At 38.3% G+C, this 15,452-nt stretch overlaps 1 protein-coding gene across 4 annotated transcripts in view; it reads left to right on the plus strand.

Moving 5' to 3' along the window:
- LOC132609054 (anaphase-promoting complex subunit 1) overlaps positions 1 to 14,881 on the plus strand; it is a 55,267-nt gene extending 40,386 nt beyond the window's left edge. For 3 of the 4 annotated variants that reach the window (XM_060322881.1, XM_060322882.1, XM_060322884.1), the window contains 8 exons: positions 320 to 460; positions 3,924 to 4,097; positions 4,202 to 4,265; positions 4,355 to 4,491; positions 4,577 to 4,725; positions 7,483 to 7,561; positions 12,948 to 13,046; positions 14,331 to 14,881. In XM_060322881.1, the coding sequence (XP_060178864.1) occupies positions 320 to 460; positions 3,924 to 4,097; positions 4,202 to 4,265; positions 4,355 to 4,491; positions 4,577 to 4,725; positions 7,483 to 7,561; positions 12,948 to 13,046; positions 14,331 to 14,717 (1,230 nt within the window). In that variant the 3' untranslated portion in view covers positions 14,718 to 14,881. The remainder of the gene's footprint in view (positions 1 to 319; positions 461 to 3,923; positions 4,098 to 4,201; positions 4,266 to 4,354; positions 4,492 to 4,576; positions 4,726 to 7,482; positions 7,562 to 12,947; positions 13,047 to 14,330) is intronic. The other variant, XM_060322883.1, reaches the window with a different exon arrangement.
- The last annotated feature ends 571 nt before the right edge of the window (positions 14,882 to 15,452 follow it).

Here is a 15,452-nt window from a genome sequence, read left to right on the forward strand (position 1 = left end):
ATTACATGATTATTCCAGTGGTTGCTTAGTCCCACGAGAGATCAGTCTGTGATCCACCAGCAAAATACTGTGGATTAATCATCAAATTTCCAATAAAAGGAAAGATACCATAAACCATTTCTTTCATCAACCAATAAATAATAGCTAGGACATGTTCATTTTAGATCCGCAAGCATCTGATAATAGGTCATTGGTAAATCTGCTGTCTGTACTTGATCGTTCAAATTATTTGCATTATGATGCAGAAGATATTGTGGATTCAATTTGTAGTTTCTTCTATGACCATCTTTCTCATGCATTGTCCTGAAAATTGTTTCAGGTAAGCTTAGCCATCGGTTTCTTGTTTATTGGGGGTGGAATGCAGACTTTTTCGACTAGCAAAAGTTCTATTGCTGCTTTACTAATAACACTATATCCACGATTGCCGACTGGACCTAATGACAATCGGTGCCACCTTCAGGTAAATGAATGCATAAGTGAAATAGTTCAGTAAAGTAATATAACTCAGGTTTGTAGTGTACCCACAAACCAATGTATGAGATAGCCGTCTTCATCAAGGTCAAATGGAATCTATTTCTACTGCCTATGCTTTGTCCGTCCAAAATTTTCTTTCACTGACCTGATATATAGATCAGTTCCATTTGATGTGGTGTGCATATTAGGTGTTTTTTAATTGAGAAAAAGAAAAAAGGTAAATGGGGTATTTCCTATTAAGAACCGCGAAAAAAGCTTAGCAGGATGATTTTGAAGTTAGATGCTGTCTAAGTGAGTGCGTATGAGAGGCTTGTTGTTACTGAGTAGATATTGGGAATACTGGATGTCCCTTAACACTGGAAGTAGTCTAGTAGTTGACACTTGCTAGACAACTTTTCTCATGGGATTTCTGTAGATCTGCCAAATGTAGGAGTACCTATTAAGAATGTTGTAACTTTTATAGAGGACTGACAGTTGAAATGAGAGAGAGAATCATTGCTTCTGCAAGAGCTATTCAAATGAGGGAAAACACGAAAGGCAAACTAATACTACCTGCTTTTGACAAACTCATGACACAATCACCTTAAATAACAAGGACTTATTTGAGGGGGACAAATGAGTTATTAGGCTATGTGAACATTCAACTGAAGAGTGCACATGAATGCACCTGCTATGGAAGGAGTTGTCTCTTGTTTGACATATTCAGCTACCATGTGATGCAAAGGAGAGGACACATGTAGCTATCTACTAAGACGTGTGATGTGACGTAAAGTCGGTTGAGAGGTGGTAAGTTCAAATATGAAAAATGCCATGGAACAACTAGACACCGGCAACTTGCTCATGGTATTGATCTGAAAGGTAGTGTTGTACGATATGGTGCCTATTAGTCTAGTTGGAACCATCTACAAAATAATTTCTAAGGTGCTTTCTAATAGACTTAAGAGAGTATTGGATGAGACTGTTTCTTCTTCGCAAAATGCTTTTGTCGAAGGAAGACAGATCTAGATGCAGCTTTGGTGGCTAATGAAGTGGTAGATTCGAGGAAGAAACAAGGTGTACTGGGTGTTTTGTGCAAGTTAGATCTTGAGAAGGCTTATGATCATGTAAATTGGAAGTTCATTGATTTCGTTATGTTGAAGATCGAAGATGGGTTTTGGGGAGAAATGGAGAAAGTGGATGAGCTTTTGCATCTCATATGTGAGATACTCAGTGTTGATGAATGGTAATCTGTGTGGTTTCTTTGGTAGTTCGAGGGGTTTGAGCCAGGGAGATCCTTTATCACCTATGCTTTTTATTTTAGTGATCGAAGCTTAGAGCAGGATGATGGACAGAACTGTTGTAGGCGGACTTATCAAGGGGTTCAAGGCTGCGATAGGGGGTGGCGGCATGATGTCAGTCACCCATCTCTTATTTGCTGATGATACTTTAGTGTTCTATGATGCAGATGAGATCCAGTTGGACTACTTTGGACAAGTGTTGGCTTGGTTCCAGGTGGTATCAGGGCTTAAAATCAACCTCTAAAAATGCGAGATCATACCTGTCGGTGCGGTGGTCAACATTGACTTGCTTGCCGAAGTTTTGCATTGTAGGGTAGGGGCTCTACCTACTACCTACCTTGGGTTACCTTTGGGCTCGGCATACAAGGATCTTGGAGTGTGGAATGCGGTCATTCAGAGGGTAGAGAAGAGGTTAGCAGGTTGGCAGAAGAGATACTTGTCCAAAGGAGGGAAAGAATTACTTATCAAGAGCACTTTATCGAGATTCCTACATATTACATGTCCCTTTTCAGTGCACCCACCATTGTCATAGGAAAGTTGGAAAGGTTACAAAGAAACTTTCTTTGGGATGCGGCGGATGGTGCTAAGAAGTTTCACTTAGTGCGATGGGAGACTGTGACTTCTCCTAAACGGAGGGGAGGACTTGGGGTTAAAGACTTGAAGGTGTTCAACAGAGCACTTTTGGGCAAATGGTTGTGGAGATTCCGGATGGAGGAGAAGCTTCGTGCAGAGAAAGGGGGAGGGGGGGGGGTGATAGCGGATAAATATGGAGTTATGGAAGGGGGCTGGAGAACAAATGTGGTTATTATGCCTTTTGGGTGTGGTGTGTGGAGGAATATAATGAAGGGTTGGGAAGCCTTTAATGACAACATTGTTTTTAAGGTTAGGGATGGGAGTAGAGTTATTGGGGTCAAAAGTGGTGTGGAGATGTGGTGCTAAAGGATGATTTCTCGGTTTTGTATAGGGTCTCTTGCCAAAGGGAATTGTCTGTTCACAATTTAGGGGAACACAAGGGGATGGGACTTTTTGAGATTTGAGGTTCAGGAGACATTTCTAAGATTGGGAGGTGACCGAACTTCAGAGATTACTAGCTTTACTTCACAAGCAATGCCAGTCGACTGACCCGATGCTTTGAGTGGGGAGTTGGGGAATAATAAAGTAAACCCGATGCTTTGAGTTGGGAGTTGGGGAATGATAAAGTGTTCTCTGTCAAGTCCTTCTTTGAGAAGCTTCTGTCTAGGGCGGAAGATTATCTTTCCGTTTGATTCGGTATGAATACATTAGGTACCGAGGAAGGTGTGTTTCTTCTCGTGGTTAGCTACTAGAGGGGTGATTTGACGGCGGAGAATCTTAGGAAACAAAAGGTTCTTTGCATAAGTTGGTGTTTTCTTTGTAAGGAGACATGTGAGGATGTGGGTCATGTTTTGTTCCATTGTAAGGTAGCCACGAGGTTATGGTGGGATATCATTAGGTGGTTTGGCGTTTCCCGGGCTATGCCAAGATCCATGAAGGAGTTGATGTTCAGCTGGAAGAGTGGAGCTAGGAGAAGAAGGCACAATACCTGGAGTGCTACTCTTGCTTTAATGTGGGTCGTTTGGAAAGAAAAATAGGAGAGCTTTTGGAGGGGTAGAGATGAGCTTAGCTCAATTAAGGAGTAGTCCCCGATCCCTTATTTTCTTTTGGTGCACCCATGCAGTTCCTGTTTGTTTAGAGGATTGGGTGTCTTTTGGAGAGAAGCATAATTTGTAGGTCCTCCCGTTTTGGTATACTTCTTGTGTATGGCCAAGTTGGCCTTGTAATTTTCAATGAAACCTTTTACCTGATCAAAATAAAATAAAATGGTGGATTGACTCTGATTTGAAGTTCACTTATCTCGAAATCACCTTTCTGGATATGATTGATTGATACTACTAATGCAGAAATTGAAATTGTTCAACATCTTGGTTTCCCTGTTTCAAATTGTCTGGTTATTGACTATTTCCTTTTCCCCATTTATGGAATATCTCTTTGCAAACTCTAATGATCTTACTTTCTTTGATCTCATTAGATGTCTTCGATTTTGCTAATATTCTAAGTAAACATCTTACACTATCGTTGTATTTGCTTCTTCCCATTCCATTGCCTGTGATTTATCAGTAAATACTTTTATAATATAAATTTGCATCAGTACAGGCTTTTCGGCATTTGTATGTTCTTGCAACAGAAGCTCGTTGGGTTCAGACAGTTGATGTGGACAGTGGTTTACCTGTCTATTGTCCATTAGAAGTTACTGTTCGGGAGACAGAACACTATGCAGAAACGAGTTTTTATGAGGTCACCCCGTGTATTCTTCCAGAACGTGCTGTTGTAAGTTCTGGTCTTCTGTACAAGCAAATTATGCTGTACTTTTAAGATTATTGGACACATGAAACATTAGGTCAAGCCAGTTTTTTTCTCTTTTGGCATTATAGTTGAAGGCTGTTCGTGTCTGCGGTCCTCGATACTGGTCACAAGTCATCAATCACACTCCAGAGGGTAAAGTTGACATTGGTTTTCGCTTCATCTAGTTGGACATTGAGGCTGAATACTTATCTTGTTCAATATTATCTGCAACTCTTTTACAGAAAAACCATGGAGCTCAGGGGACAAGAGTGATGCGCTTAGTTCTGGTATCCTCTATGTCAAGAGAAAGGTTGGAGCGTGTTCCTATGTGGATGATCCTGCAGGGTGTCAGTCACTGCTGTCACGAGCAATGCACAAGGTTAGTTCTCATTTACCCAAAAAAAAAAAAAATCAACTCTTTTTTGTCTAGTTGTTACATCAAATTTTGTTTGCTTTTATCATAGGTGTTCGGTTTGACACGTTTAAGAGCTGCAGCCGCGAGTAGAGATTGTCGAGATGGTGACATGGTAGATCAGTTGATCAGTACTTTCTCGTCTAACCCAAGCTTAATTTCGTTTGCCCAGCTCTGCTGTGACCCTAACTGGAATAGCAGGCAAGTTTCCGTATATTCATTGCTGATTCTTAAGTCAATACTCTAGCGATTATTTTCCTGATTCAGTATCTAGTCATTGTTGTGTTTTTATTTCCTTTTTTCTTAGTTCCGAATTCTGACATTTTTGACTGACGGAGTCATACACATGGATCCCACAATTAAAAAAAAATGAATATCATAAAGCATGAAACTAGAAATTGATCTTTTTTTTTTATGACAAACTCAGTTTAACACTTTTCTTATTGAACTTCATGTGAATGTAATGTTTAATAAACCAAGAAAGCTACTTAAAATTAAGTAGTGGGAAAAAGAAATTTTCCAAGCAGAAAATATTTCTTTTTCCTACTACTTGAATTTAAGTACCAGTTTCAAAAAAAAAATAAAAAATCCTAGAAGACTTGGTTACAAAATAAATCACCCTAGAAAACTGTGATTGAAGAAATTCTTGTTCTGTCTCATTCCGACAAACAGTTATCAATCCTGATCCATCCTGGCTGTTGAAGTGTTGGAGCTGGATATGTAGTCTAAGGCTTGCCTGGCTTGTATTACTGTTATAAAGCAGGATAGGAGCGAAAAGGCTAATTTTTGGAAGCTGGACTTCGGTCACTCCTATGGATTCTTCTTTACGTCATGAATCCTGTAAAAGATGCTTCTTGGCTATGTTGCTTGGAGTCCCCAAAAATGTTGCCACCCCTGTTGGATTATCCAAAAATGCACTACTTTTGGGGAATCCCACACGCACCCGTCGACATTTCTGAAGAGTCCGAGCAGCAGCTTCTTGGTCTTCTAACTAAGGGTGTTCATTGTTTGGCTTGAGTCGATTTTCTCTTAAAGAAAACCAAACCAATTAAGTCGGTTTTTCAAATATTAGAACCAAACCAAACCAAACCAACTTAGTCGGGTTTCTGTTGGTTCAGTTTTTGTCGGGGTTTTAGGGTTTTTATCGGTATTTTTTTTTCAAAAATAAATATGTGACATACATTAACAAACACATAATCCAATTACTATAGTCCAACATAACACTACTATGCCAATTATTCTTGATGATAATAGAATTAAACAATGATGAATAATTAAGGACTCAATTAAAGACAATTTACTTTTAATATGAAATAAATTCTTTGATTTATCAAAATAAGACTATAAATCACACTAGAATGTAAAGGCAAAGAAACAAAATTACTGTAAATTGTAAATGCAAAGAACTAGACTAGAGAACAAGAATGCAAAAGATTAAAGATGTACCATGCAAACTTTTAATATGAAAATATAAATATGTGTAATTATACTTTTTAAATAGGTAACATATAGTCGGTTTGATTTGGCTTTTTTCGGTAGTATTTGTCGGTTTTTAAAATTAAAAATCAAAACAAAATTGTATCGGGTTTTTTCTTTCGGTTTGATTTGGTTTGATTTTCGGGTTTGCGTGAATACCCCTACTTCTAACTCCTCAAATGGTGAGCAGGGATTGCCTGGTTGCGTCTATCTGCCAACAATATCAATATTTTGCTTTTGTCATTGTTCATGATAACCGTTGTATTTTGTCATTATTATGTACAGCTAGAATATTAGTCATTAGTATGTACAGCTAGAATATTTCCTAGAATATTATGTACAGCTAGAATATCTCCTAGAATAAGGTAAGTCTCTTGTATATATTGATGACAGAACATCATAATTAATCAAGGAATTGATTTCCTACAAAATACAACGGTTATCAGTTCATCATGCACTGCATCATTTGTTTTCCTTATTGACTGATGTAATGGTCCTTTTAGTTGTCTTTTTTTGTTTGAGTGAATGGAGACAATGCATGGCATTTTTTTTTTCAAAAAAAAAAAAAAAGGGATGGGTTGGGGTAGGGGAAATTGGAAGCTGTAATATGTTTTTTTTTTTTTTTTTTTTTTTTTTTAACAATTTCACTGTCATATTTGTTTCTGTGCTAATTGCCCGTGACTTGATAAAAGAGGATGTGTTCTTAGTTGGTTGCAATTACTCTATGACCATTCCTAAAATTTTATGATGAAGTTGAGTAATTTTGTTCTGCCCTATATCCTCACTTATTCCTGATGCTTGGTTTTCCTTCTGTTAGTGTGGAAAAGGAACAGCTGTAATCTAGACTTGATATATCTGCATATTTCATGTAATTGTTTTATTTATCTCGGTGAAGTATGATTTTTTTGTTCAAATGTAAGTTGCTATCCACTGCGTACTGTGTCTGTTTTCTACTTCTCCATCCGATTTTCTTTCTAAAAACTGTTCACTGTTTTCAAGATTCCACTTCACATGACTTTGCTTTTGGGTTGAATTGCGCCAAATTATTGTCCAAGTGTAAGAGCTTACGATAATATTATGAGAGATCTAAAGTGTTCCACTTCACTTTCCCGAATAAATAATGTCAAAGTTCTATGCGCCCATTTTTTAACCCTCTTAGAGCAATCCATTTATTAACCTCTAACTCAGTATCACTAGCTAATGGTTCCCTTTCGAATCGTAACGTTCAATTTGAAAAGCAGGGACTATTTACATGAAATTGCAAGTAACCAACTAAATTATATAGCAAGATTGTGTGAAAGATTTGCTTTTGATGATGTGAATGTAGCAAATTGCGTGAAGTCCTATCAAACTTGATTAATGGATAATAAAAGACTAGCCTCCAAGATGTGAATGTAGCAAGATTGTCTAACGTCCTGCTGAAATCTTGTCTTCTTATTGTAATCATGAGTTGATAGTAAAGACTGTATTGCACGTTTGCAGATCTGACATTGACTTCCAAGAATTTTGCTTACAAGTATTATTTGAGTGTGTAAGCAAGGACAGGCCAGCCCTATTACAGGTGATGATTCGTCATGCAAATGTTTTTTAACCTTTATACTTCAAAAAAAAAAAAAAAAGAACTCTTAAATGGCGGACAATAGATGCTACATCTTTGAGCCATGCTGTTGTGTAGTTACTGTTAAGTTCCCACATCGGTTGGGGATGAGGTCCTTGGTCTCCTTTTTCTTTTGATAAGGTAAATAATTTTATTAACCATTGGTGAAACCCCGTATACAAGCCGTATACCAAAAGAAGATAACCTACATCAAATATGGTTCTCAACAAAAGAGATCCAATCCTCTATACAAATAGAGACCTCGACAGTACACCAAAAAGAAACTAGAGGCAAGACACTACTTTGCATCTTTACAAAATCTTGTTCCACCCCTTCAAAAATCTTCCTATTTCTCTCTTTCCAAATGACCCACATGATCACAGCGAATTTATATGTCAAATAAAACTAGGTATTTTATGTGTATATTTTCTAAAATTGGCATAATATTAACAACTGACACCCATGCTACAAGAGTGCTAAATGGTGGACTTGGTTGAAGGTTGAGTTGTTTTACCTAGAGAACTAGGGATCGATTCCCACTAAATACAATTTTTCCTTCTTTTTTTTTTAGTGGTGCACCCATGTTCTAGAAATTCTAGATTCGTCTTTGCACAGGATTGCTAAAGGGGCAAACCTCCATGCCCTTCGGCTTATCTTCCCCCTCCCATGAGACCAACTTTGCAAAGCCTCCTTTATTGTGCCTGGCCTCACCCATTGCGTCCCAAACAAATTGAGGGGCACCCTTCGTAACCGACTAGCCACCTTGCAGTGCAATTGGAGATGAGCTACACTTTTGCCTGCACTTTTACACATAAAACACCAACTAACATAGACAATCCTCTTCTTCCTCAGATTATCTGCTATTAAGATCACACCTCTTGCCGCCTGCCAACAAAAAAACATACCTTCCTCGATGCTCTAGGGATCCAAATAGAATTAAGAGAGAAGATACATTCCCCTCTCACGAATAGCCTCTTAAAAAAAGAGCTAACAGTGAATAAACCATCTCCGCATGCCTGCCAGCTCCAAACATCTGATAAGCTGTTAGGTGTGACTAGCCTAGCCATACAATAACTCACACACATTGTGAAGTTCTTCCATCTCTCAATCCTGAAGATTTATTCTGAATCTTAAGTCCCAATGAACAAGCCCCTCGAGACACCTACATATTTGTTGGATTGTTATCTCTCTTTGGCATGTAACGCGATATATGTTAGGGAAGGCTTCCCTCAACTCGTTCTCCCCACACAACTTATGAGCCCAAAAGCTAATCCTACTTCCATCCCCAACCTTAAAGAATACATGTCCGCAAAAGTTTTCCCACCCCTTACATAATACCCCTCCACAACCCACACCCAAACGGAATTATAATGTTTCTAGTCCTCCATCTCCCTTTCATTATCCCATACTTTTCCACTACCCCACCCCTCCACAGAGCATTCTCCTCCACTCCAAATCTCCAAATCCACTTTCCTAACAAAGGTTTATTAAATATTTTGAGGTCTTTCACTTCGAGACCTCCCCATCCTTTTGAAGATGTGACAACTCTGCAATTCACAAGATGATGATGCTTCCTAATGCCCCAATCGTTTAGGTCACCGGATTATTTGTTGATTGACATTCTTTCTTTATCCAGAAACATCTTGACATAGAACTTCACCTTGATTCATTTCCAACATATACAAGCCATCATGCACTCTACCACTGCCAATCCTCTTCTCTGTTTGAAGATTTTGAAATGATCAGGAAAGAACTCAATTGATGCAGTTTAGAGCTTTGGTGGTGGCGCCGACTGATAAAAGGTTAACTGGAAACTGAGGACATGAAGTACAAAAGATAGCTTAATATTGGGAGCGCATAAAACAGAACCTGTTTCAGCTATTGGGGAAAGAGAACCATCGGCTATTCTAACATTGTATGTTTTTAGACACGGAGAGTAGTTAAGAAGTTCTTTAGATGAGCCTGTCATGTGGCTATTCGCAACAGAATCACTAATCCATGAATTAAGATGAGCAGTAAAAGCAGTACCTGACTTCACCAAATTAGATGTTGCACCGGAGGAAGAGTCAAGTTGAGACAAAAAGGACTTGAGATGCTTGAGTTCACTAGGAGAAAAAAATTCAACTGAGGTTGTATCCTTAGATCACTCTATTGTCTTTGACAAATTTGTGTGAGCTCTCATTGAGTAGGCTCATTTTCCTCCACGACCTCTAGAGGGTCGATTATGTAACTTCTAGAAAGTTTCCTTGGTATGTCGCAGCTTCGCACAATAATCACAACATAAGTGATCTTTATCATAATTGGTAGCGTTGATCGCTTTAGGTGCTCACGAGGATCACTAGTATTCAATCCAGACTTCTCAAGTTGTGTAATCACTAGCAGTCAACCCAGACTTATCTATTGGTGTTGTTAGAGCATAACCTCCTGCTTTCTTCCCGCTGGACATAAGAATAGGCTTCCTCAACAAAAAGAAAAGGGGTTTTACCAAGTACTTGAACCCTTATTTGGTCAATTCATTGTTCAAATGGCCAAGAAATCATGGATCCGCTCCTTTTCAACCAGTGTCTGGAACTTTACTGCATCCTTAGTACAATCTGCTTGGAAGTCTTGATAATAATCTAGCTCTTGCCACAAACTACTCAATTCAGAAAAATACCGAGAAATTGACATTTCACCCTGCTTTGTGCCATGAACTTTGTTATGGATCTCAAAGTTCTGAGCATCATTCCCCAAGTGTGAGTAGGTGAGCTCAGCAATAGATATTGTCTGGTAACCTGTGGTTGCATATAGTTGATAAGCCATGACACGACAAGTGAATTCTCTGAGTCGCACTAGTTGTAGTTGGGATCAGAGGAAGCTAGTTTTTTCTTATCCCCATTCATGTACCCCTGCTACTTTTTAGCTTTGATAAATAATAAACTGGATCTAGACCAAGCAAGATAGTAGCACTAGGGCGGGGCATAAAACACCGAAAACCGAATTCCGAATTACCGAACCGAACCGGGGATTTCGGTATTTCGGCATTCGGTATTTCGGTTTTCGGTAATAAAATTTTAAAAAATCGGTATTCGATTTTGGTATTTGGTATTCGGTTCGGTAATTCGGTATTTACCGAATATCGAAATAGTTATTAAATAGAGGGCCATTAAATTAATAGTCCAGCCCATCTGCCCATCAACCCATGCGTCAATTGCAAGTTAGCAACAATACTCATCAGTTTAGAACATATTGTGGAAATTTGACCCAATCTTTCAAGAACGAAACACCACCGCCTCTGTATACAAAACAATTAGACAAATCTCTCACACCCACCTCTCTCACAAGTCACACCAACACCAGTGACCACCCACCGGCCACCCTCACCGCTTCTCTCCCTTACCATCTAGCTCTATTGTCGAAATATATATTCCTCTGAAATCAAGCAATCAATTTTCAAGGTATTGTAACTTGTCACCTTTTTTGTATTCCTTAAGTAGATATTTTTATTTCAGTTGCTTTTAAATGATTTTAGTTCCCTTGGCTTGTCCAATATTTGTGAGTATATTAGTATAATGAATATAGTTCTGCTGTGTATGGTATGAATGGAAAGGACATTGTGGAGTGTCTACCGAATTGGTTTAATGCAATTTAAGTACACATATCCTAAAGGATATTATTCACTTCTTTGCTCTTTTTCTTTGTAACGTTCAGTTGATGTGATTTCATGGGCTTCATTGATTTGGGAATTTTGATCATTTCTTAGTTTTTTCCTTGACTGAAGTTCACCAATTCTTGAAGGGATTTGTTGTATCATTTTTCTTCTAGCATATCTTCTATCTATGCTTGTTATCTAACCATTGATGTAATACAGTGAACTCGACTTAATATGGTATTACCGAATACCGTACCGAACCGAAGTTTGATTTACCGATTACCGAACCGAAGTTTGAAAGTTCGGTATCTGGTATCTACTTGCAATTACCGATTACCGAATTATCGAACCCGAACTTTAAAAATACCGAACCGAATACCGAACGCCCACCCCTAAGTAGCACTACTATCAAGTTTGTGGATTAGTTTTTGACATGGTGGCAAGAAAACGGCTAGAACAAAGGAAAGCCAGAGAAAAACTTTACAGCGGCTCAATAGTGCTGGTGAGGGGAACTCTATCTCCTAAAAAGGCACGAGCTCTGATACTGTGCAGACTTTGAGAAGAGAGATTTTATTAATTCTCAAGTGTATCTATACAGCCAATTACAGAGGTATTTATACACAAAACCGAAGCCTAACTAGGAAATATACAATTAAGGAAACAGAATAAAATCTCTATAATTCTGGAAACTAATTCAGATAAGAATCTGCCTAATTAGGATTTGTTACCTGACCATATCAGAATCATATCAAAATAAGATCAGGATCTGATTAAACCTGAACAGAATCAGATTTATCAACAATATTTGATGCCTTGGCTGAATCCCTCTTCAAGGAGCTCCAAAGCCCTTCCAACTTTCTCTAGAATTTCTCTTTCCCTGATTGCCTGGTATTTATAGCACAGGTTGCCTCATAATGATGCTCGCAAAGCAGGGCCCTTGGATCTGCCTTGGGGAGTTATCTCACGATCTCCCTGCAACACGCCAAACTTTCATGTCCCCTGTAAACTCTTCTCTTGCCCAGGCCTCACCTTCTCGTGACGAGCTCCAACCACAAGCTCACTTGGGTGACCGAGGCCAGAGTCTTGCGATGGGCTCGTAATGGCTGTAACTCTCCCGTCTCATGTTCTTGGTAGGGGCACCTCTTGTGACCCTAGGAGATCCCAAGAGAGCCTATAGCTTGCCCTCTTTTTTTTTTTTGATTAAGCACCGGGTGTCCGGGTCTCTTTGAGCCCCGACTAATCCCGGGGGTGCATAGGCCCTCGGCAAGGAGTTTCCCGCAAGTGCACCACGGGTAATTCAGGGTTTTACCCCAGTCCGATGGCCCTCAGAAATTGTTTGCACCCAGTGGGTTTCGAACTTGAGACCTTGAAAGGGAGCAAACCCCAAGGCTCAAGCCAATCACCACCAGGCCTATAGCTTGCCCTCTTTTCTAACGTCACATTTTTATCCTTCCTTGATCTTTTATCAATCTAAACCACTTCCAAATCATAAAATGCATATATTATCATTTCACCACCTTCATGTGAGTTCGTTAACATTTAATCGCTGCTAGGGTTGTGATTCGTCAAAATTGATGTTTAAAATTTACGGGTCTTTATAGTTGCTTCTCGTGAAGGTTATGTTGCTTGTTTCTCGTGAAGGTTATGTTGCTTGTTCTCCTTGTTCAGAAGCTTATGTTAGTATTTGGAGACAGTCATATAAAATTTGGAACTCTGCAGGTTTATCTATCATTATACACAACTATTGGTTCCATGGTCGATCGGGTTACTAGAAGTTCCAGCAATTTACAGGACACACTATTCATCTCAAGTTTGAAGGTATCTGTTGTTTGCTTTGTACCTGAGTAGCTGGCTGTACCTATGTATTTTTTTAAAAGTGATCTTGTTTGAGACTCAATTCCTTTTTTAACTACCTGGTTAGTGCGTTTAGAACATTTAAAATTTTATTTGAAAGAACTGAAGGGTTTCTTCTCCTTACTTGATCCTGGTCTTGTTTTATACTCGAAATTTGATTGGACTATTTGTATAGTGCTTTGGTGCATGCTTTCTTTGTATACATGTCTGCTGTAGACCATCCAAATGCTCTTTGAAACAAGTGATGAGAAGTCTCCACAACATAAATCAAGTAGGGAGGTCAGTGTAATTTTTAAACTAGAAGTTAGTGTATCTGATATTGCTGAACTGGCGGGGAGCTAGCTATGGTTTCTCTAAAAGTTAATATGATCAGTATCAGAGACATCTATTTATTTATTTTCAACTTTATTTATGAGCCAATTATTTTTCCATTTGCTAAGCACATGAAAGTATAATGATGGCAGATAGCGTTGAGATTTCTGTGCAGGTGTTTTACGTGTTGAATTATACGCTTCTGTGTAGATTAGGATGATAAATTGTTTGGTTACATGCGTGAAGTAATATATCTGGGAGTTGCAGAGTATGTGGGCTTAGATATAGTACCAAAACCTGATGACCATTAATGAAAAATTAACATTTCTAACATCATAAAGCCCTAATACCATCTTTAACTTTATTATTTCCTCTTTATGAAATATAACTTATCTAACATAAAAAAAGTCAATAAGACGGATGATTATTTTCTTCTTTCCTAAAAAGACCGATGATTCTATTGTGGCAAGTTTAGATCCTACCCTTGGTTGATGACCGTTAGTGTTTCTAACACTGTAAAGACCTAATACATTCTTCAAGTTTATCATATCGTCCTTGTGAAAACTGTAAAACTTATCTAACATAAGTCAATTAGAGAGGATTTATTGTGGCAAGAATAGATCATACCTTTAGCAAAATGTTGTCAAGCAATGTCACCTAATTAACTAGTGATAGTTACTTGCCTTATGTTATATTTCCCTTTTTCAAAGAACAAACTCCTGACTGTGTTGGATCAAAATCTATTTGAAAATATTCTTAAAAATGAATGCCTGTTGCTCTTAACCTGGTGCTGGTTTCCTGATCGCACATATGCTTTACTGAAGCTGAGCGATAATTAATCTATATGCCTTTCCTGCTAAACTGCATATTACTTTTAATTACTGTGCTCGGTAATGTATCCTTAATTGATTATTGTATTCCATTCTTTGCGTACAGATAGCACTGGCCTACAATAATGGTTTGCTAAGTAAAAGATCAACAAGTTCAAAGGAGGGAATCGTGCAAGCAACTTTTCTTGGTTCAGTCCAGAAGCGGGTTGAGGAGATTCTTAGTTCATCTCTCGAATTTCAGAAGGATTTCTCTACGTACATGAAATCTGGAAGATGGCCGCCTGAAGATTATGCAACAAGGGCCACAACTCTTCTTTCTTGGTATGTACAATGGTACAATGTGCCATCACCATTCGAAGTTAAAAGAGCTTTGGACAAAATCAAGGCAATTAGCACATCCTCTTCAGTCCCTCTGTTACATTTGGTGTTCCCGACGACTGATGTTACTGGCCTCAATGAGATCAACAGAGTAGGGTTTTGCTCCCGGGGATAAGCTTAGGATATAATCTCCAAATTTTATTGTTGTTGTATCTTGTAAGTCTATTCTTAATTATTAATTTATAACGCTAGTATTGAGTTAGAAGAGGATAATTAAGATTTCATTCTTGTAGGATATGGCGACTTTCATAATAATAAAAAATTTCAATATCTAGAAAATATACATTTCCATGCAGCTCAAAGTTTTATACTCCCTCCGTCCCAATGTAAGTGTCTTTATTTTTTTCTTGGTCTTTCCCAAAAGTCTTTCTATATTTAAGATCACAAGATTTTAAAGAACTACGCACTTTTTCAATTTAAGATCATACGATTCAAAAGTCTCCTTTCGTTTTTTAAACTTTGTGCTCAAATCAAACTAAGTCATTTAAACTGAGACGGAGGGAGTATAAGCTTTCTTGAAATATAGACAAAGGGACATACAGGTGAATGCAACTGAGTTTTGGAGAAATTGAACTGCACAATAATCAATTGTCTGTCGGAAATAGTCTCCTTATAGTCTGCATATGCTTTACCCTTCTCAGATCTCACATTGTGGGACTTCACTGGGTATGTTGTTGTAATTCGTAAATCAATTTGGGAAAAGGATACAGTGTGATTGCAAGTAGGGGTGTCAATTGTTTTCAAAACACTGACGTAACCGACCGAATCGTACCGTATCGAATTGATTTTAGGTTTCCTTTAATAAAATCGACGGTTTTTTTTATAAAAATTTATAACTGTACCGAATAAT

The sequence above is a fragment of the Lycium barbarum genome, chromosome 9 (assembly GCF_019175385.1).
Source record: "Lycium barbarum isolate Lr01 chromosome 9, ASM1917538v2, whole genome shotgun sequence".
In the NCBI taxonomy this organism is placed as follows: Eukaryota; Viridiplantae; Streptophyta; class Magnoliopsida; order Solanales; family Solanaceae; genus Lycium; species Lycium barbarum.